Genomic DNA, 22,706 nt, shown 5'->3' with positions numbered 1-22,706 from the left:
TGAAAAGCAAAAAAAAAAGGTTTTCTCTCCAAAATCGTGGTAATTTTTTTCTCAATTTTCACACATTTTTCAGAATACCTGGGGGTGCTGCCTATGAAGAATAATATACACAGCACCCCCGCTTCCCAAGGCCGTGAAATGATGGAAATTGCATTGCCAATTTTATATTCGCTAACAGGCGCTGATCATAATACACCAAATGTTTAGGCACGGTGGAAGAAAAATCAATGAAATATAATCACAAAACATACCTGAAAATTTCGTATATCGTGGTATTCAATGACACACACAGACTATATATATTGAGTTGTGTGACGGAGGTTCATTCTACGACCATGGTTGTATCGTCACTGTAGATTGAATAGGCCTTAAATGTTGGTGAATCAATTTCATTTTCATCGACAGTGAACTTTGATCCCTCTCTCGGAACATAATGGGACACGAGACGATAATAATTATATGTCAGATTGTTGGCCAAATTATTTTTATTCTCGATCGATCCTTGCCGGGGGAATCCTTTGTCCTCGCGTCATGTTTGACTTGCTTCGTTGAGGGACAAGCTGGTCACAAGTCCATCCCAACAAAAAGTTGATTTGAATAAAAGGAGTAAAATCTACAAGGCATAACACCGAAAATGTAATCGAAATCAGATGTGAAATAAGAAAGTTATTTCATTTTAAAGTTTCACTGACTTTCACAAAACATTTAAATGCACATCCTGGTCGGTACAAAAATGAGGAAACTGATGACATCATCAACTCACTTTTTCTTTTGTATTTTGCTATATGAAATATGAAATGTTATAATTTTCTCCTCATTGTCAAGTGAAACAATGATTAATTCCTCCCTGGAATTAGCATTAATACTACATGGTTCAGTCAAGTTGTTCATTATTGTCAAATCTGTAAAAAATGAAATATTGTATAAATTCAAACAATACAAAATAAAGAAATAGTGAGTGATGGACATCATCGACTGTCTCATTTGCATGTCACTGAGATGTGCACATCACCGTTTTATGAAAAATAAGCGAAACTTTAAATTGTCATAGCTTTGTTATTTTACTTCCGATTTTGATGAATTTTCAGCATTATGCAAGTTTCATTTTTCTCTATTTTGCCAGATCAACATTTTTCTTGGGTTAACTTGGCCTTTAAACCGTTGCCTATCCTTCCTCCCCTATTTTATTATAAATTCTCCTCTCGGCATATAGGCCTAACGAGAAAGAGAGAGCTAGAGCGGCCGGGGGAATAAAGAAGAAATCCACCATATTCGAAAGATACCAAGAAAAAATGGAAAGTAAAAAAAGGTTATAACAATTTCGGGCCCTAAATATTTAATAATTAGATAAAGGATGAGTTTCCCATGTGTGTGCCGGGAGGGGGGGGGGGGGTCACATTTTTTTTTCATATCATGGACCCTACCATATATGTATATCTATGATGCTTTCAGCACCAATATTTTACTAAGAATCTAGGGTCGGTACCTAATAGTATCTTATGTTTCAGCTTCTCCTCTAAAGTCTTCATGTCACACACGTTTTCCCGCCCTCCGTCAGAATTATCGCTCTCACCAACTCTCTCCCTTTTGCCGCCCCCTCTCCCTCTCTCTGTCCGTATTTCCGCCCTCTTCCTCGCACTCACTTTCATTCCTTCCATTATCTTTTTCTTCATATCTTGCTCTTTCTCTCTTATTGTAGACAGTATTTGCATCACCACTAACCCCCCCCCCCCCAAAAAAAATGGGGGAAATGAATTGGGGCATTAGGTTAAATAGATGTTTCACTGTCTAAAATACGAAACGATCCTCCTTGTAATTTATATGTATACAACAAAATTTTTTTTAAAGAGTTTAGGGGGTGCAGATTTTCGTTGCGATCACACGGTCGAAAACTGAGATATCGGGGGGGGGGGGGGGGGCTGGAAGGAACCTACACCCTGCTGTATGCTACTAAATAGAATGTCCTAGCTAGAGCATAGGACCCCCAACCTACAAGAATTGCTTTAAATGCAAAGATATATTTACAATGAATGTTTTATTACAGCTCAATAAATCGGCAAAAAACCACTAAAGTTGCAATATCAGAAAGGCATTTAAAATATAAATTACTCATATAGAGAAAAAGGAATTGCTTGTTTCAAAAGTGATATTCACGTGATAGGCGGTATTCCTATGAGGGAGATGATCATCACACACTCATTTATTTCTTTTTATACAACATATATTGTATTTTATCACATGAAATATGGGATAGATAGTTTTCTAATTTTGTTTGAATACTAAGTTCATAGAAATTCACATAGAGGGCTTCAAGTAACAATAGTTAATGTGAGTACCGAGAGTTATGCATTAGCATATGCATTGAATCACATTTTCCTCCTTTTTGAAGCCCTTCTCCCATTCTTTACAATTCAATATTGACAAAAATTTCAGTATTTTTCTTAAACTGACATGACTGAAGCGGTCTATAAAACAGGGACTTTCCTCCTTTTCTTATACCATAAAATGCGAAGCAGAATCAGACTTACAAGAGTGGTGGCAGCAGTGGGATATGAACCCATGCCATCAAGATGACTGGTGACTCAAAGCAGAATCAGACTTACAAGAGTGGTGGCAGCAGTGGGATATGAACCCATGCCATCAAGATGACTGGTGACTCAGAGCAGAATCAGTCTTACGAGAGTGGTGGCAGCAGTGAGATAAGAACCAAACCATCAAGATGAATGTTGACTGAAAGCAGAATCAGACATACAAGAGTGGTGGCAGCAGTTGGATATGAACCCATGCCATCAAGATGACTGTTGACTGAAAGCAGAAGCAGGCTTACAAGAGTGGTGGCAGCAGTGGGATATGAACCCATGCCATCAAGATGACTGTTGACTGAAAGCAGAAGCAGACTTACAAGAGTGGTGGCAGCAGTGGGATATGAACCCATGCCATCAAGACGACTGGTGACTCAAAGCAGAATCAGACTTACAAGAGTGGTGACAGCAGTGGGATATGAACCCATGCCATCAAGACGACTGGTGACTCAAAGCAGAATCAGACTTACAAGAGTGGTGACAGCAGTGGGATATGAACCCATGCCATCAAGATAACTGTTGACTGAAAGCAGAAGCAGACTTACAAGAGTGGTGGCAGCAGTGGGATATGAACCCATGCCATCAAGATGACTGGTGACTCAAAGCAGAATCAGACTTACAAGAGTAGTCATTTTGTATTACATTTTGACATACAGTATCACCTTTGTTTTTCTTTGTTATTGTCTCTACATGAACCCATGCCATCAAGATAACTGTTAACTGAAAGCAGAATCAGACTACAAGAGTGGTGGCAGCAGATGGATATGAACCCATGCCATCAAGATGAATGGTGACTCAAAGCAGAATCAGACTTACAAGAGTGGTGGAAGCAGTTGTATATGAACCCATGCCATCTAGCAGGGGCGTCGATCCATTTTTCAGATTGGGGGGGGGGGGCAAAATCATGAATCAATTTTCCAAAGGCGCTCGATCACACACACACACACACACACATATATATATATACATATATATCTCACCAGCAGATTAATGCGAGCGCGAAGCGCGAGCTGAAAATTTTGATATTTTGATCTGAAAAAAAAAATTGAGTTTAATGGACGTTTTTAATAAAGAACAAGATATATATATCCAACAAAAGATTATTGCAAATCGAAGTGGGAGTTCTTTTGAGGTTTAGAACTGAAAACGGGACCATATTCACCTATTCAATCATGGAAAGTATGGGTTTTTGTTACAAAAATGATGCGAGCGCGAAGCGCGAGCTGAAATTTTTTGATATTCCAATCTGAAAAGTGGCCATTTTGAGCACGATTTTAGACGAAGAACGAGTTGTGTATCTCAATCTCGCTTGCTGATTTCTGGGTAACATTACAATCTTATTTTATTTTTAGCACATGCGGAATTATTGGGGGGGGGGGCAAAATTATATGTTTGCCCCCCCAATATTTTCATTGGTGGGGCGATCGCCCCCCCTGCCCCCCATAATCGACGCCTCTGCCATCAAGATGACTGGTGACTCAAAGCAGAATCAGACCCATGACATCAAGATGACATGGCAGAATTACTAGAGAGGTAGCAGTGGGAAATGAAAGGGAAAGAGGTAACATTTTCGCTTAAAATTGAAGTAAATTGATTGACTTCAATCTCAAGAATCAGTAAAAATATATCTATTATAATATGAAAAACAAGATAAAGTACTCGGCTTTTCCTTTGAAATCAGAACACATATCACGGTTATGCTGCAAATGGAGGGAAAATATTTAATTGTTATAATTTTCTCAATGAGGTTCGAGGTCCTTTTCATAGCATATTGTTCTTTATACCAGGTTATTACAACTATATAAATTATTACATCCAACTCCATCCATGTTGGACCATTTTTATGGAATTGCCAATTATCTGAAAACATAAGGAATACAAATTCCTCTAAATATCAGGGTCCTGTTTCAAAAAGGCCCGTTATAATTTTTCTAAAACAAGTTTACCATCAGCCAATCAAATGGAATGATTTCAGTTATAAACTGTTATTTCCAATTGGTTATTTTCACATGTTTTATGAAATGGGTCACATGTGTTTATTTGACTATACTGCCACCATCTTATCACTTCACATGATGCTTTTTGCTATGATATGATCATGTGATAACAGAATTAATGTATTTTTCTTTATATCAGGTAACAAATGTCTGCTATTTCAAAAAAAAAATATATTGCTCAATATTTCAGATAATAATTTGACTCCATGATCCATCTAATCATAGCTTGATATCTCCTTTTATTTTTAACATGGTTAGTTCTCCCATGATAGGATTATTTCATTTATGTAATAAAGTGATATCTTAAAATACAATCTCTAAAAAATATTGCTTTAATAATTCAGATATTGCAATGAGTCTATTGCCCCATCTCATCAGAGTTTAGCATTCTCAGCTTTCTTGTACTTCAAACTGAAGAGTCCTGCTGGAAGATCGTAATCCCAGGAGCCCTTGGCAATCATCTTCGCCCCCATGCGACCAATCTCATCGCTGGATTTGGCCCCTTGACCAGACATACCCATCAGAGCTCCTACGTGTGGTGTTATCATGTCACAATAAAAGAGTTTGGTCGGTGTGTGAGAGCTGACGCAGGAAGAGGTTATCACAGAGACTGGATGCAAACCTGTGAACGAAGAAAGGAGATGTATGGTGTGACAGCATGATGCAGATTCATGGGCAATGGGTAGAGAGGGGGAAAGGATTCAGGAAACAATAGATAATAAAATAGACAAAATGAATGAAGAGACAGAAAGACTGAAAGACAAAGAGAGAGATGGAGTGATAACTGATATCAGGAAGGATGTAGGGGTGAATGACATCATTGAGAAAGGACCCATTTCATAGAGAGTTCCAACTTTGGTGACTTTGCCATTGATTGTGATTAGCTTCTGAGCAATGTTACCTTGGTACTTGCAATAATAGCAAAGTCCTTAAGGGCAAACCCACCCCAAAATGTTTGATTTGAATAAATAGAGAAAAATTCAAACGAGAATAATCCTGAAAATTTGATCAAAATCGGATGTAAAATAAGAAATTTCACAAAACAGTTATATGCACAACTTAGTGACATACAAATGAGAGAGTCAATGATGTCCATCACTCACTACTTTTTTATTGTTTGAATTATACAATAATTCAATTTCTACCGATATGGCAGTAAGGACCACCTTACCTGAACCATAAAATGTTATAAAAATGGTAATACCACATGTTCAAGGAGGAATAATACTTTGTTTCACAGGACAATGAGGAGAAAAATAGAATATTTCATATTTCCTAAAATACAAAAGAATGGTGAGTGATTTCATCAGTCCTCTCATTTGCATACAGATCAGGATGTGCATATATGTGAAATTAAACGAAACTTAAAAATGTCAAAACTTTCTTATTTTACATCCGATTTTTATGATTTTTTTAGAGTTTGCTTGTTGGATTTTTCTCTTTTTATTCAAATTAACTTTTTTGAGGGGGGGGGGTGGGCTTGTCCTTAAACAGGCCCTATAGAGTGATCAGCATGACATAGTATGTTGTGAGAATAGAGGGAGCATGCCCGTTAAAAACGAGAGGAACACTAAGAATAAAGACCAGAAGAAGATTATACGGGAAGATCTCGAAGATTGAATTATGTATAACATGTCATGGAACAAATCCAAATGAGTAGCAAATACAGAAGACTGACATTTATGGACGACATTGACAAATGCAATCGACACTGCAGAAGGCAAGAAACCAGGCATTAAGGAGGAGAGAAATATATATTTCCAGAAAATGTCAAATATTCAATACATTAATATAATTGCTGCCATCCCTAGTACAGCAATTGATGAAAAGTTGGTATGCTAATAATGCCTACCCATTCCTTGAGAAAATGGCTGAAATAAGAGGTCCCTCCCCGACAACAGGTTGATTTTCATAAATGGGGGTATTTAATATAACATCACATGCAAGTGGTTCTTCCATATACCAATGGGTAATAGTTACTGAAAATATTTTGCTCATAGAATCATTTGCTCATAAAATGTTTTTGTTTTCTGATGATATCATTGTGTTTCTACTATATAACACAACAAATAAGGGAAAAAAGTTATCAAATTCTGGTGTCATAAACAGATCTGTGTATATCACCGACACGTATAAGCGGGGTATTGGTAAAAAGACTTCAGAAATAGTTGGCTAGTAGGCTACTGTTAAGCTCCTTTGTGTTGCGTTTCAGAAAGTGATCTGCAAAATAGGGGTCTGACAAATCTTAACAACACATTCTCCTAGCTAGTTACTTTTACCTTTAACCATATGTTTCAAGAGATCAATAGCTTCGTTTGTATCGTCTTCATACTGAGCTTGTGATCGAAACCAATTTACTATCTCTTGGTGACTACCCAGAACATTGAAGTCAGTGTTGTATCCTCCTATCTTGATGTAATATTTTCCTGTGGAATCATGGAAGGAAAGTTTGGACATAATTACATGTATGTAAAAGCAATAAAATGAGATCTAGCTCAGGTTCAGACTGCTCTACATTAGAATACATATTATGCACGTATAAGCGCGTGCATGCAAGGCCGAATAATGAACGATGTGCGAGAAGAGCCAATGAATATACCGCACCGAGGTCTACAGGACCGAGTGCCGGGCCGAGTGCGGTATATCCATTTGGCGAGTCGAGCACAGAGTTCATCCTATGCACAAGAATGCGTGAATTGTTTGTTTTATACACACCCCCCTGTTACTGAGTTTCCCCGAATGATATATTTTGATCAAAATTCTAGATAATTCCAGACCTCGCACTATCCTGCACTCTGACGTCAGAGTGCAGGATAGTACATTTGGTATGATGTCAGAGTGCAGGATAGTGCATTTTGGATGCAATGCAATTCGCTGAATATCATGTGATCCGATTTGGACCAATCAGATTACAGAACATTATCGGGAGTTGTATAAATTTATATATTTATAAGAGATGTATGAAATATATAGCATTTTTAATAACATTACAATGAAAGATGATATAGAACCCAAATGTAATAATTCCTTACAGTTTCAGCATCACAACATTCTAATATTGCTAATATCTCATGTAGCCCCGCAGTTGAGCTAATGCTCACTTACCATTTGGATATTTCATTGGTGGCAGTATGTAGCATTCTTTTCCTTGTATTCTTGACAGGATTCCTGGCATGTCTGCCATTTTCAGCGCATCCTCCTCCTTCAATTCAGCTTTTACCACCGACACCTCTATGGGGAAGAATTCAATCTGTTTGTCTTTTGGTAACAAGTCATAGCTGTTGGAAAAAGCACCTGTACAGAGCAGAACGCGTTTGGCTTTAACATCACGGCCACTTTCACACACAATCTTTACCAAACTGTCCTTTCGTCTCCCCTCTCTCACGTCTTTTTGGAGTCTAATCACGACGTCATTGATGACATCACACCCATGAGCTGCCGCTATTTTCTGTTGAGCTGCCACAAATTTCCTCGCTCTGACGTAGCCTGCATTTTTGAAGTTGTACAGAATTTGCCAGCTCTCCTCTGCGTGTAGGTAGGGAAACTGTGCTCGAAGACCAGCTGCATTTAAAGATTGGTAGTAAATGTGTCCCATCTGTTGCACATTCTGTACTGTTTTAAGAAATCTCGCACAATTCTCCCCATAAGCGTGTACACAACCAACTTCATGGTAGAAATTTATGCCTGAGAAAAAAAAATAGGGATTACCTTCAAAATATTGATTCACATCTGTGTACAGTTGAATTTATGCCCCATGCCTCCCCCATTGCCTGATCTCGGGCCTGATCATTATAAAATTGCAAGCTTAACATCTTTATTTTTTGAAATTTATTGATATGAATGATGAATAAACTTTAGAACCAGAAACTTATCACAATATTACATACATTGAAATCACAATTACATCTTTTAGATAGCAATACTGCTAGAAAATAAGCTGTAGCACCCTTGCAATAATGAAAACTACAGAGTAAAAGTTATAACTATAATAAATGGAGTTATGTACATGAAAACAAGGGCAATAAGTATTATTGCATTACAAACAGTAAACGTTAACACTTGATATAATAACAGATAGTACGTTAACAATTACCAAGCTTGCATGATTATTGTGAGTGATTCACAGTCTTGAGGCATGTATAAGGTGGTAAAATGGATACTGATTATATTCTTTAAAAAAGTGTTATAATGAGCTCTCAAGAATAAGCAGAGTATAATACATTTTAGTATAACTTTTCCATACTTCAGACCATGACAATAATTACTTGCTGAATATTTATTACAAGAATGAGCCATTTCCAGTTCTTTTACAATTACCTCATGATCATGACGTTTGGTGTTTAACCCTGTGTATATGGTGGCCCTAAAGGGACATCGCATATAGACCAAATCGCGAATATTCACGACGAAATTGGCGACGAAATTGGCGACGTCGCCAATTTCGTCGTGAATTTCGTCGTCAATTTGAAATTCACGACGAAATTCACGACGTCGTGAATTTCGTCGTGAATAATTCGCGACGAAATTCACGATGTCGCGAATTTCGTTGTGAATTTCGTCGTCAATATTCAAATTGGCGACGTCGTGAATTTCGTCTTGAATAATTCGCGACGAAATTGGCGACGAAATTCACGATGTCGTGAATTTCGTCGTGAATTTCAAATTCACGACGAATTTCGCGACGAAATTGGCGACGTCGTGAATTTCGTCGTGAATATTCGCGATTTGGTCTATATGCGATGTCCCTTCAGGGCCACCATATGTGTACCCCCAAATCTACCTAGATGAATGCATCCTTGCAAAATTTGAAGTTGATCCATCAAATGGTTTATTAATCAATCTCAAATAGGGATCCGAAGTTGAAATATGTCCATATGTACTGAACAATGACATCTGATCTTTCTGATATCTTTTTCTTTAAAAATTATAGATCAAAGTAAAAGAGAGTAAAGAGCAAACCACATCAGCGAATGTGAAAGAGGTTCTCACAAGCTACAGAAGAAATATTTTTCTTAACAATTTCTAGGGTTCGGTTGATTTTATGGACAAATCAGTGGTGGATCCACAATTTAAAAATTGAGAGGCGGGGCGAGAAATTGTGGGAGCTGCTAACATGTTCCAATTTTTACATGTTTTAACAAGTTATAGAGGATACTATCATAAAGCCCTATGATGATACGTCACAAAAAATGTGCTCACTCAACCATAAACATACGCTATCAAAATTTTGTGTGGAGTGGCTAAATGAAGGATAGTAAAACAGCATTAACACCATACAATTCACCAAAAAACGATCTTTGCCCAACTTTGTACTTGCGCAATCTGAAAAACGACATGTGACTTTCAAAAATTGTCATTTTTAATTCAATCTTTGATTACTCATGCATGACTCAATTGATCAATCTAATTTTTCCCCAGGAGTTACTTAACGAGTGTAGAAAAACACCTACGAAATATATTTCAAAGTTATTCCGTTTAAAACTTAGAGCGATTTGATTTAGAGGGGACTGTATTTTTGTTATTGTGTATAGAATGGAGGATTCAGCTATCAAAGGTTGCTGTTTATGTTTGCCAAAACAAGTGTTGGCATAGACGCATATTCAAGCTAGCCTCGCAGGAATGGTGATGACCACTCTTTTTGGGTCATTTTTGCTTGTCAAGAAAATGCACCCCCCCCCCTTTAAATCTTAATTTAGAGCTCCGGCTAGTTTTCAGGCAGACCCTTGGTTTCGCAATTCGCAAAGTGCATAATGCAGTGTGGAGTAGTGAGACTAGATTTACATGGCTCACAGACAGAGCCTTTGGCGTCTAGTCTTTACTCAATACCTGTTATTGGTTAAAGTGTCAAATATCAGTCTGTGCTTGCGGACTTAGCACCAGCTGTGTTGGCACACATTTTGTTCTGGCATTATAGCAAACATGAATAAATATTTCCCTTTATCATCATCATTATCTGGTAAAGGCATGGTCACACCGCCCGAGCGTTGTTGGAGCGGTCGTGGCGCGATAGGGAAAGAGGGCCGAATTTCGCTCACAAAATTGGAGAAAGATCGAAGACATAAATCGAAAAAAAAAAACAATTAATCGAAATCGAAAATGATGACCGGTAGCGAGCGGTGATGATTTTTTTCTCTCCGCTCCACGACCGCTCCAACAACGCTCGGGCGGTGTGACCATGCCTTTACCAGATAATGATGATGATAAAGGGACACATATTAATAAAAAATCAATTAAGAAACTCATTTGTGAATACTAATGAGTACATGTATAAAAGCCTGTCTGGATTGAGTTATATACAATTATAGTGGATTCATTTTTTTAAACGAGGGACAACCGTAGTGAAGGAGTGTTGATGTTGAACTCTTTAGTACTATATCATATAACTGTGATGCAAAGGGTTAACCCATTGAATACTGGATTTTGTAATTCCCCATCTATATTTAGGCGTAGTACAGGGACCGCCTTTTTCCGGCAGGCAACGGGTCAAAAAAGTTAAGAACTCACCACTTTCCTTTTCAATTTGTCTGTATCGCTGAATTGATCTTCTGGCAAGGATACCCCAAATTGGACTCTCATCAATTTCCCTCGTCAGTCTGCCTTCATCATAGTGAGATGAAAATATTTCTCGCTTTTCAGACTGCCATTCCTGTATGGGGGAAATGTTGCAACTAAATCAGAGCAGTTTAATGAATGATTGAGGCATTTTTCCCCCTTGAAACTTACATTACAATATACATGATACTGTAGTCAAGACAAACAAATATCATTGGTAGATCTAAAATCCCGAGGCTCATACAGTCTCTTTTGGAAGTTTGTTAACAACCAATAGTAATACAATAATACATGCTCCACTAAATAAAATTAATCTAGCCTAAATCATGTACATAAATGATTTTGTGTTCATTCATTCATTCTCGTACAGAATTTTCTCGCGAATCGCAGGGTCGCACATTTTCACGGGTTGTTGAATTCGCGATCGGAGAAACTTAAATTTCACTTTTTTGTACCTTTAGATCCGAAAATTCATCAAGTCACAGTTTGATCTGTAAAGTAAGGAAGTTAAGTTTTGTTAGTTTAATTTTTTAAGTTGGTTTCAGTGCAAAAATATTGAATTTTGTTAATAAATTCTAAAACCTCTGGTCATGTGATATATGAATATTAATGAGTATACCAATAGCTGCCCATATAGCTGTGCATAGAGTCAATCATTTGATAAATAAAATCAAATTATTTCATGGAAAATACCTTGTAATCTTGCATTGACTGAATGTATATTGATAAACATAATATTTGGAAATAATTTAGGCTATGATTTTGAGAAATAAAAAAGTGAAATTCTAGCTGAATTTTGAATTGCTTACCGTACTTTTCGAACCTTAATTTTAAATATGTAGGTACCTATATAAATTTTTCACTACACAGGATTTTTATAGCAAAGTTTTGATGTTGGGGGCATTGGCACCAATTACTAAATGCGTAAATAATTTCGCGGTCGATCGGCAATTCGCGAAAATAAAAAAAAAAACGCGAAAATAACAGCTTATACTGTAATCAGATGTTTGTGAAACTCATTTGGACCTTAGCAATAACAGGAAAAGGATATTTTATTATACATGTACTCCCTTTTCTTTCACTACATGTATATATCCCTCCCCCCCCCTCCTTCCCCATCTTAAGACTTTAAAATCAAACTGTAACTTTTTGTCCTTTAAAAGTTCAGGGTTTGCTTCATCGACAAATCAATGTAGTCGGGTAGATATTATCAAAATTATTGCATGACCGTCAAGTTGGGTATGTATGCGATTTTTTTGCTGGAAGTTGTAGTATGGGGTGTCTACTTCAAGAATCCGATGGATGGCACCTGTGCACTCTCGGGTATTTTTTTTTTCTTCTAATTGACGTCTTCGGCCACGCCAACTTTTTCACATACCTCTGAAAAATGACTTTCATATTTTACGAAATAAACTACATATCGTAATTGGTATCAAATTAAAGATAATGAAAAGTCAAATGCAAGTATATGGATCACTTTTGCTGAATTTTTAGTTGGGGTAATAGGCTCTTAATCTTTGGAGCATCTTTCTTCTTATACCAAATAATACACTGTTAAACTGTGGTGTTAAAACTGACACCAATTAGTGTTAATAGAGGACCACACCCTGAGGTGTTAAAATTACACCCTAGAGATTGAACATTGAGATTTAACAACCAAAGGTGTTGTAATAACACCTAAAGGTGTAAAACTATAACACCACCAATTTAACACCGGTGTAAAATAACTGGTGTGGTCCGCTATGTACACCGGATAACACCACACAGTTTTTGCTGTGTATGAGTGTGTGTGTGTATTTGAGTTTTGTCAGACGTGTATCAATCAGATATGATTATTTACGTCTGGGACCGACCTTTGACGTCACCATCCGAAAGATGTGACCAGGGCTCGAACGCCACAACGCCCAGTAATAAGGTAATTAATGCTAAGTAATTTTAGAGAAACATTTACATTTATTATTCATAGTTAAGAAAGAGATAAAGTACATATACTACAGCTTTAATGGATCCAGTCCACTTCTTCTTCTGCATCAGGCTCTACAAGAGTAAGATCTTATTCGAGAGTGTAAGTTCAGAGTGGAAGTCTTTCCCTTGCCAAATTGCCACAATCCATCCATTAGAGAATTGTCTGTGCACAGCCAGACTTTTTCTCCTAGTTTAAGGCTTAATATTACTTTTTCATCAGTATGCGCACTCTTAAAACAAATCAGTCAAATTGACTAGACCAGTAGTCAGCTAGGAGCAACTGATATGGCAATCACTGATATTCACATTTCTGACATATATTCTAGTCACAAATAACTCTGTTCTGGTAAACTATGACTAGAAAATAGTCAAATATGACCAGAATAACAGTTGCACCCAGCTGACCCTATTAACTAGTCATTTTTGACTGATTTGTTTTTAGAGTGCAGAAGACCTATGTAAACACTAAAAGGAGAACAGTCTATGGTAGAACAAAAATGTCAGTGTTGTCAGAGAAAATTATATATGCTTCTACTCCCATGACATCTTCAGAAGATAACTGATAGTACGTAAAACAGGACATTAGGCCTACCCGGGACTTGTTCATGACTCGGGTTCATGACACAGTGGTTGATCCCCATGAATTAACTTGCTTGCAGACTATGCAAATCAGTGTCACCCTGTTCTATTAGGCTGCAGTTGGTGGTCTGCCGTCGAATCATATTTCATAATTCTGAATTTAGTGTAAAACGAAGCATAGTACTGCTAACTAGGCAGACACATGCATGCAGTCGAGATTGTTGAAGGGGAATTCGACAAGCATACATGGTCGAAGAGGAATGGGCCAGAGGACAGTTGAGAGAGAAATATAACAGGACATGCTATGGTGTAAAATGTTACTTTGTGTAGATTATCTGGAATCACACCTTGATTTGATACAAAAATGTTACATGGAGTTAAATGGAGTATTGATAAACTCCCACGTTCATTTGACTTTCATGAGCGGAAATGACTTAAAGATTTCAATGTACATTCCATTTCTCGTTTGAATTTGATATCCGCATAATATGTTAATTCCGTATTACTTGCATTTGTAATGCAATTCGACATTTTTATGACTTTAACAGAGCTTCATATATATAGTTATGCACTGTACGATTTAAAGGCTCAGTGATCCATATTTTTATCATTTGATTTTTCATTAGCTTTAAGTTAATATCTAACGTGACATGTTTATTTCGTAAAAAAATAAAGGGATATTTAAGAGGTATGTTAAAAAATTGGGAGTGGCCTATAAACGTAAATTTACAAAAAAATGCCCAAGGATGCCCAAGTGGCACCCGTCGGATTCTTGAAGTGGACACCCTATACTACAACTTTCAGCTAAAAAAAAATCGCATACATACCCAACTTGACGGTCATGTACTTGACTAAGGGCGGTCGACTAATTAAGGTGTTTACCCCTTCTGTAGGTTCCTGAGGCCCAACCAGACAGATTTGAGTTTCCCGTTGCAGTTTACAAAGCCACTTGGCAGCAGCTGACCCCACCATACCAGCTCCTATCACGCAAACGTCATACACGGTATCTTCTCCCATCGTCAACACTGGGGCCTAGCAAGGGAAGAAACTGGTCGGCGCGGCCTAGATCAGCACTGCACAAGCTATAGCACATAGAATTATATAAACCTTTAACTCTATGCTATAGCACCATGTTGCTAGATCTATGCAAATTACTTTAGTACGGTAGATTCATTGTCGGCCATTGTCGGCTCATCAGCTGACAGCGGGTCAGCGCCGGGTCATCAACGGTGTGTACGTGTGTGTGTATTTGAGTTTTTTCAAACGTGAAAAATCAGATATGATTATTAACGTCGAGGACATCTCTATGCCTTTAAAGCAGATACGAACCTCTCGATGTCATCAACTACTCATACCCATAATGCTAATGTAGTCTAGTAATATAGACCCACTTGAATGATTACATGGTAATTAACTACTCAGTACATTTATACCGCAATGTTACCAAGCTATTGTAAAAACAATTACCTTTCCTTTAAAAACATTTTAGTTTCTGTATACAAATACAATTATAGATCTTTTTTTCTGTAGTATAAGTAAATATCTGAAAAAGTTTATTTCAATACTATGTATTTACGACACACAGTCATTGAGACTCTACACACAGTTCAACCCCCCCCCCCTTTAACGTCACCATCCGAAAGGCGTGACCAGGGCTCGAACCTCTGCATCAATTTGTAACTTCCCCACATAGCTTGGATGAAATCATAATTCATTCACTTTTTCATACATGTGTAAATGATGTGTCTCCATTATGATTGAATAAGTTCGGGAAACTATTGATCTTAATCGGTTGTCAATCCAATTCTTAGTTCTTGGTATTTTTTTTTAATAAACCTAATTTCATATAATGAAATACAAAAGAACAAGTGGGGGTATGACATCATCAGCCTATCTAATGAATATTCATGAAGACATGCCTAGAACTGTTTCATCGGAATAATGCAAATCTTTGAAATTCAATGATTTTGTTATTTGTTATTCGTTCGAGAGGGGGAATTTTTTATTAAAAATTGGCACTTATACGAGAAAGGGAACTTGGTAACACCTAAAACGGTTCCTCCTCAAGTGAAAAATCAATATGGTTTCAGAGAGAATCACTCAACCAATTATGCAATTTTACAATTATTCGACAAAATATCTGATTCTCTCTCTAAAAAAGAACACAATGTTGGGGTTTTTATGGACTTATCAAAAGCATTTGATACTATGGATCACCGCATTCTACTTTCTAAATTAAAGAGATATGGAATCAGGGGGGTTGTTTTCACTTGGTTCAAAGATTACTTAAGTAATCGACGCCATTGTGTTTCTTTCAAATCAAACACATCCAATATTTGTACTATGAAATGTGGAGTACCACAAGGATCGATTTTAGGTCCCTTGCTATTTTTGATTTATATGAATGATATTGTAAATGCATCTCGAGAATTAACATATGTTTTATTTGCAGACGATACAAATGTCTTCTATTCCCACAAAGACTTAAGTATACTCGTCCCGACACTTAATTTAGAATTAAAGAAATTATCAAAATGGTTTAAAGCTAATAAACTCTCCCTAAATATAAGCAAAACAAATTTTATGTATTTTAAACACATTCAAACTAAACATATGTTCCTTAATATATACATAGATGACATCCCTATCATTGAAAAACAAGAAACCAAATTTTTAGGTGTATGGATTGACTCAAATTTAACGTGGAACAGTCACATTCACAATATTTGCATGATGGCATCCAGAGGAATAGGAATTCTGTTTAGATTAAAATATTATCTCTCCCAAAAATCATTATTTATGCTTTATAATTCGTTCGTTTTATCTCACTTATCTTACTGCAACTTAGTATGGGGGTATGGTAGTAAGGTAAAAATAGAAAGGATTTTCCGTCTCCAAAAGAAAGCACTCCGCATATGTACTCATTCACATTTCATTGCACATACTGACCCAATATTTCACAACTTAAAAACATTGAAAATTGAAGATATTAACATTTATCAAACGGCCATATTTATGTTTAAATTTTCATCCAATACAATCCCGATTCCATTTCGCAATTTTTTTGTTTACAACAAAGACATTCACAATTATCCAACACGGCATTCAACAGATCTCCACTTAACCAACCCAAGAATATTACTCGCTCATAAGACGATACGCCACCGTGGCCCAGACATTTGGAATGCATTGCCACATGATATAAAACAATGTACATCTCTCTATTCGTTTAAAGCTTCGTTGAAAAAATTTCTTATTTCTAAGTATACCTAATTTAATTCACCTGCACTCACCCACATGCACACACTTGCACTTCTTTTTACCAATTTTTTTTTATATACCAATATGTATATATATAAATCTTATATTTCGTGACGATCAGTTTATCAAATATAATTTATGATGGTTTTCATGTAGCCCCCTCTCCTGGCTGCTATTGCTTCAAGCACCTCTGTGCTTATAATAGCTGGCCCCTGTATTTTACCGAACTATATCACATGCTTAGGTATGATTTAATTACCAGTCTTGTTTGTATTATTTACATTGTATCTTTTAAATTGTCACATTTAATTTGTATTCATTCAATTATGTGAACATGTTAATCTATCATTGATTTCTGAATAAAATGCAGAAACTCCTGCAAGAAAAAAAGGGAAAGTACGCGTTCGGGAGGGGTCATTTTTCTTGCGTAAAAAGGGCACTTTTTAGAGCTTCAAAAAGTGTGTGGGGGGCACTGTGCCACCCGCCATGATCGCCGCCTCTGTCAAACAATAAAAACAAAATAAATAGGGACATCATCGTCTGTTTCATTTGCATGTCACTGAGTTGTACAAATCACTGTCTGTGAAGAAGAAAAAAGCGAAACTTTAAAATGTCATAACTTTTTTATTTTACATCCGTTTTGATGAAATTGTCAATATTATGCTAGTTTGATTTTTCTCTATTCAAATCAACACATTTCTTGGGTGGACTTGACCTTTTAGGCAGGTCGACGTCGATCGAGGAGTTTGGAAAACAAGGCTCGAGTTCCTCAACAAAGCTAGGCAATCGAAGTCAGTCACTAGAGTGAGTGGTACCAGCCCGACAGACAACATCATCGATATTTTAGACTGGAGTTTTTACTTCGAACACCTTGGCAGTCCATCCCATGTAAGGACCAAGAGGGCAGACAATTTTGTGGCAGAGTCGTGGCCTCCGAGTCTCTGCAGGGCATGAGGATGTTCTCAAAGGAGAAGTATCTGGACGTAACTCCAAGATCATCGGCGGGGTCGAATTGTTGGAAGCCCCTACCAGTTGGAGAGAATTGAACAAGAAGGGCCTGGTAGTAGCCGGGCTGTGGAGCTAATGCAGAAATTTTGCCAATAAGAATCTTCAACTCAACTAGAAGGCAAACCACTGTCAAGAAGGGCATGATGGTGGCGATTTTTAGTTCAATTCAAGAAATAAAAGGAATGGAGGAAGCCCGCATCCGCCATTCTGACTAGATATCTAACTCTGTACCTAAGCATCTAGAAGATCTCTTTCAACGAAGTACAGAGCAACTCCCGAGCACCAGCCTGGAAAAGTGGCTGCACTGCTACAGGATTTTGCAAACATCTTTGCACAAAGTGCAAGTGACCTAGGGAAGACCAGCCTGGTATAGCATTCGATCAACACAGGGGGTGCAAGACCAGTGAAACAGCCAGCAAGACGACATCCAGCAGGCCAGGGGGGAAGAGATCGACAGGCAACTTGGCGACTTACTTACTACTTACTAAAAGGTAAAGCGGTTTGTATAGAATACCGCCAACTGAATGAGGTGACAGTGAAGGACGCATACCCCCCAACCAAGTGTAGCCAAGTGGTTTTCAACTCTAGATCTCACTAGTGGATACTGGTAGGTCTTGCTTGCTTGCTTGAAATTTATTTCTGCGTTCCACATGTTCAACATAATACAACATAATCAATTACACAGATTTTACATATATATACATTTTAGACACACGTATCATTTACAATCTCTTTCTGAATATAAAAAAAGTACATGACAAATATTAGTTAACTAAATTTCAGAACGCAGGAGACCATCGTCATGAGCGACCTGCTTGATGTTGACGACGGCCTCAAGGTAAAAAAAGCGACATGTAAAACTTACTCATTTTTTTAACAAGAGGTCATGAGGGTGTAGTGCAAGTGTAGTGCAAGTACATTAGAAGAGGAGGGGTCAAAATTCATCATTAAAAAAAGTACAAGTATAGTCAATGTGGCGGATTTGAATACAATGATATTAGGTTGCGCTTCATAGTGGCTTTAAAGGAATAAAGTGAGGAACACATTTTTGTAGTTTCGGGTAAATTGTTCCATAAGTCGGGGCCATGGTGTCTAATTGATTTATGAGTTATTAATAACTTTGGATTTGTTAGGTGAAAATTTCCAGAAATACGGGTAGGGTATGTGTGAATTGTACTGTTTAGATTAAATAAATTTTGAAATGAGGAGGGAAGTTGGTGGTTTTTGTATTTGAACATAAAAACTGCAACTTGCATGACATTCAAATCAGAAACCTTCAATTTTTTGAGCTTACAGAATAGTGGATCAGAATGAGAAAAATAAGACGATCCTGTACAGATACGAAGAGCCCGCTTTTGTAAGGTGAGAATAGGGTTGAGTTTGGTAGTTCCACAATTGGCCCAAACAATATTACAGTATGTTATGTAAGGAAGTATTAGTGTATTGTATAGTAAAAACAGAGTTACTCGCGGTAACATAAACTTTAACTTATTAATAATTCCCACGCCTCGAGAAATACGTAGTGTAACATGATTTATGTGATTATTCCAAGTTAAATTCTCGTCAATAATGACACCCAGGAATTTCGAACTCTTCTTTTCTTCGATTGTATTGTTGTCAATGTTAATATTAATTCGATTATTATTCACATGGATATTATTATGCTTGAAATGTATAAAATGGGTTTTCTGAATATTGAGAGAAAGTTTATTGCATTTGAACCATTTCGAAATTTTTATTAATTCGGCATTCAAGATATTTTCTAGAGACTTAAGGCTCTTATGAGAATAAAATATGTTAGTGTCATCTGCAAATAGGACAAAAGATAACAGTGATGATGTATTGATTATGTCATTGACGTATGATAAAAACAGAAGTGGACCCAGGATAGATCCCTGGGGGACACCACATTTGATTGGAAGAGGCTGTGAATTAATACCATTAAAAGTCACATACTGTTTTCGATTGCTTAAATAACTTTTAAACCATACGAGCGCTGAGCCCCGAACACCAAAGGAATACAATTTCGAAAACAATATATCATGATTAAGGTCCAGCTGGATGAGAAAGCAGGCTTATTTGCAAAATTAAGTTATTGTAGCTATTTTAGTCATTTTAGTAACTGAAGTAATAATTAATTAGTAAAATTAATGCATAAATACGAGGAATCAGTTTATAAACGGAAGGATGATGTATCGCTACCGCTCATTGCGCAATTTCTGCCCTGCCTCTTATGGGTCTCACTGTTGCATTGTACATTATATTGATGAGAAAATAAAGCTTAATATCAGACTTTGAACCTACATTATGAATATGCTATTTGGAGTGCTACAAAGGGCAATTGATCGATGTATGGAACGAATGCTGGTAAATGAATGGTCGACGAATGTTCAATTGACTGAATTGAGACGCGAAATGGTGATCGATTGCAGTCGACGGATGATCTGACTAGCTAGAGATCGACGGTTGGCGACGGTTGTTGACCATAAACCATCATCAGTAATAATAATAATAGCTATTTTTGCTATAACGTTTTTCCCATAGTGGCCCAAAGTGCTTTACAGCATATTATTACCCCGCGGTCATAGGATCATTGCATACCCGCATACATTATATGCAGCTTCTCCACTCCCTGTGGAGCATTCCAACAAGAGTTCCAAGACTCGATGGCTAGGCATATACTACATAAGATTTCGCATCCTGCCGGGTATCCATTTAGCACCTGCGGGCAACGGTGACATATTTTGACAAAACTAACGTACGTAACTGACGGTCAGGCACGGATGCATCTTGACAATACAAACCCTGTCATCTGGAAGTTAATTCAAGGCCGTCACAGTACAAACGCCACGATAAACCTCAATGCACAGTAATTTGCCTATTTTCCAATCCCTCCGGTCCGGACTTGACTTAGACTCAACTTCTGCAGTGTTACCTGTCGAACTCCCAACAGCGGAGGAACAGTATCCAGTAGAAATTTCTCATACCTGAAAACGTTAAGTACAAGTTTTTTTGTTGATTGTGTTCTAGATAGGCATTGAAGTAAATTCAGCTTGGTTTCCACCTTGGCAACCTAGAACAATTATTTTTTTAATTATCCTAATTCGCATCAAATTCGCACATATACAATATGTATACTGCTAGATTCTAGATCTACTCTCAAACCAGGAAGACTGAAAACAATAAATATCATATTTCTAAGGGTTCCTATTACGAGATATCGATATATGACAATTGTTTTAATTCATTGTTATCAACGTAATTAGCACGATGAGCAAATTAATGTGAGTATAGACCCTCTACATACATATTTGTGAATGTCTATTCAGAAAACCCTCAAAACAGTAGAGCCCTTTTAAGATTTTCTATGACGAGGAATTCATCTATGATACTATAGTTTTCCATTTAAACCAAAGTAATTGTTGTAATTAGCATAACTTTATTAACATTAAAAAATGTGCAATATATAGATTTTTTTGATGAAGAATTCATTTATGATATTTCCCCCCTTTTAACCAATGTAGCCATGTAGGTATTGTAATTGACATAGCATAATGCGCTAATTAGCACATAATGCCATTGATAATGATTTTACTGTAAAAAGCCTAAAACCATGAATAATACAGCTCTTCTATATTCATTTATGACACCAGGTTACATGCTATCATTGTAATTAATGTTATTAACATAATGCGCTTAGTGACGTTCAGGTGCAATTGGCAAGTGGCTACCCTGGGTAAATAAAACATTATTATTATTATTATTCATTATTATTACTGTATTGAGATAAGTTATGACATCGAGTCCAGCCATAAGAACTGCAGGACCAAAGTCATAGAAAACCGTTTAAAATAAATATTATTTATATTTTCAGGCTTTCTTGATATGCAAAAGAAGATTTATTGAACATCATTTTGCTAACTAGTGCATTATCCTACTTATGCTCATTTAAAGTGTAACATTGATTAAAAAAGAAAACTAGAGTCATAAATGAATTCCCTGTCGTGAAAAGTGTCAGCAGAGCTGATTTATCCATCAGTGTTTTCAAGCCGTTATAGACAATACAAAGACGGCAATATATTGCACATTAATGTTGATTAGCGCATTATTCTAATTATGATAATTACAATGCCTAAATAAATGGGAGGAAATAATATCATAAATATCCTCGCCATAGAAAACAAAAGGATTGCGGTATTATTCATGTTTTACATAAATTAATGTTAATTTGTGCATCATGCTAATTATTCTAATTAAGACAATGTCATTAGTTAAAAGGGAAATTGGGTGTCTTAAATGAATTCCCCAACATAGAAACATGGGAAAGCCTGTATTTTTGTTTTTAGGCCGTTGTAGGCATTGTAATTAGCATAATAAGCATAAGGCGCTAATTAACATAATTACAGATTTCTAAGTCAGACATAGAAATCTATAACAATTATGTTGATTAGCGCATTATGTTAACTATTCTAATTACATTGATCCAAAGGGATCAATGGACGCCATTGTGTGAACTACTTCGACAGCTCCGGGCTGATTTGTTTCATTCTACTTCCAATTTCACCCCAAAATTTCACACATATCACATATCATATTCCTAGTTTTTAACAGCTCAAGAACTTTGCCTTGGTATTCAAGTATACATTGGACCTATTTTGGAAGGATATTCCTCACTCATTTTCTGTGTTTTTATGACATTAGAGAGAACAGCACAAGGTAAAATGCCTCGCGACCTACGCTCGCAATCGAACCGTAAAACCAA

General features: G+C 36.8%; 2 protein-coding genes across 2 annotated transcripts in view; one reads left to right on the top strand and one right to left on the bottom strand.

Moving 5' to 3' along the window:
- Nucleotides 1-4,040: 4,040 nt before the first annotated feature.
- LOC121415552 (monomeric sarcosine oxidase-like) lies at nt 4,041-14,757 on the bottom strand. Its single transcript, XM_041608799.1, has 5 exons — nt 14,558-14,757; nt 11,084-11,225; nt 7,685-8,263; nt 6,859-7,005; nt 4,041-5,201 (listed from the first exon to the last, which is right to left on the bottom strand). The coding sequence occupies exons 1-5, from the start codon at nt 14,690-14,692 to the stop codon at nt 4,954-4,956; spliced, it is 1,251 nt and encodes a 416-aa protein (XP_041464733.1). The 5' UTR covers nt 14,693-14,757; the 3' UTR covers nt 4,041-4,953.
- A 5,676-nt stretch (nt 14,758-20,433) lies between these two features.
- The window catches only part of LOC121415550 (monomeric sarcosine oxidase-like), a 38,532-nt gene continuing 36,259 nt past the window's right edge, over nt 20,434-22,706 (top strand). The window contains exon 1 of the mRNA XM_041608797.1: nt 20,434-20,939. The gene's annotated coding sequence lies outside the window, so the exon portion shown is untranslated. The remainder of the gene's footprint in view (nt 20,940-22,706) is intronic.

Source organism: Lytechinus variegatus, chromosome 5 (genome assembly GCF_018143015.1).
Source record: "Lytechinus variegatus isolate NC3 chromosome 5, Lvar_3.0, whole genome shotgun sequence".
Lineage (NCBI taxonomy): Eukaryota > Metazoa > Echinodermata > Echinoidea > Temnopleuroida > Toxopneustidae > Lytechinus > Lytechinus variegatus.
This window is presented reverse-complemented; position numbering and strand designations above follow the sequence as displayed.

What these genes read in the sequence shown, in the direction of transcription:
- LOC121415552 (XM_041608799.1), bottom strand. Translation starts at nt 14,692, where the DNA reads ATGGGAGAAGATACCGTGTATGACGTTTGCGTGATAGGAGCTGGTATG. An exon ending in ACAAATTGAAAAGGAAAGTG is followed by an intron (nt 8,264 to 11,083) that starts GTGAGTTCTTAA and finishes TTTTTTTCTCAG; the next exon opens with GCATAAATTTCTACCATGAA. An exon ending in CTTGAAACATATGGTTAAAG is followed by an intron (nt 5,202 to 6,858) that starts GTAAAAGTAACT and finishes CTTCGTTCACAG; the next exon opens with GTTTGCATCCAGTCTCTGTG.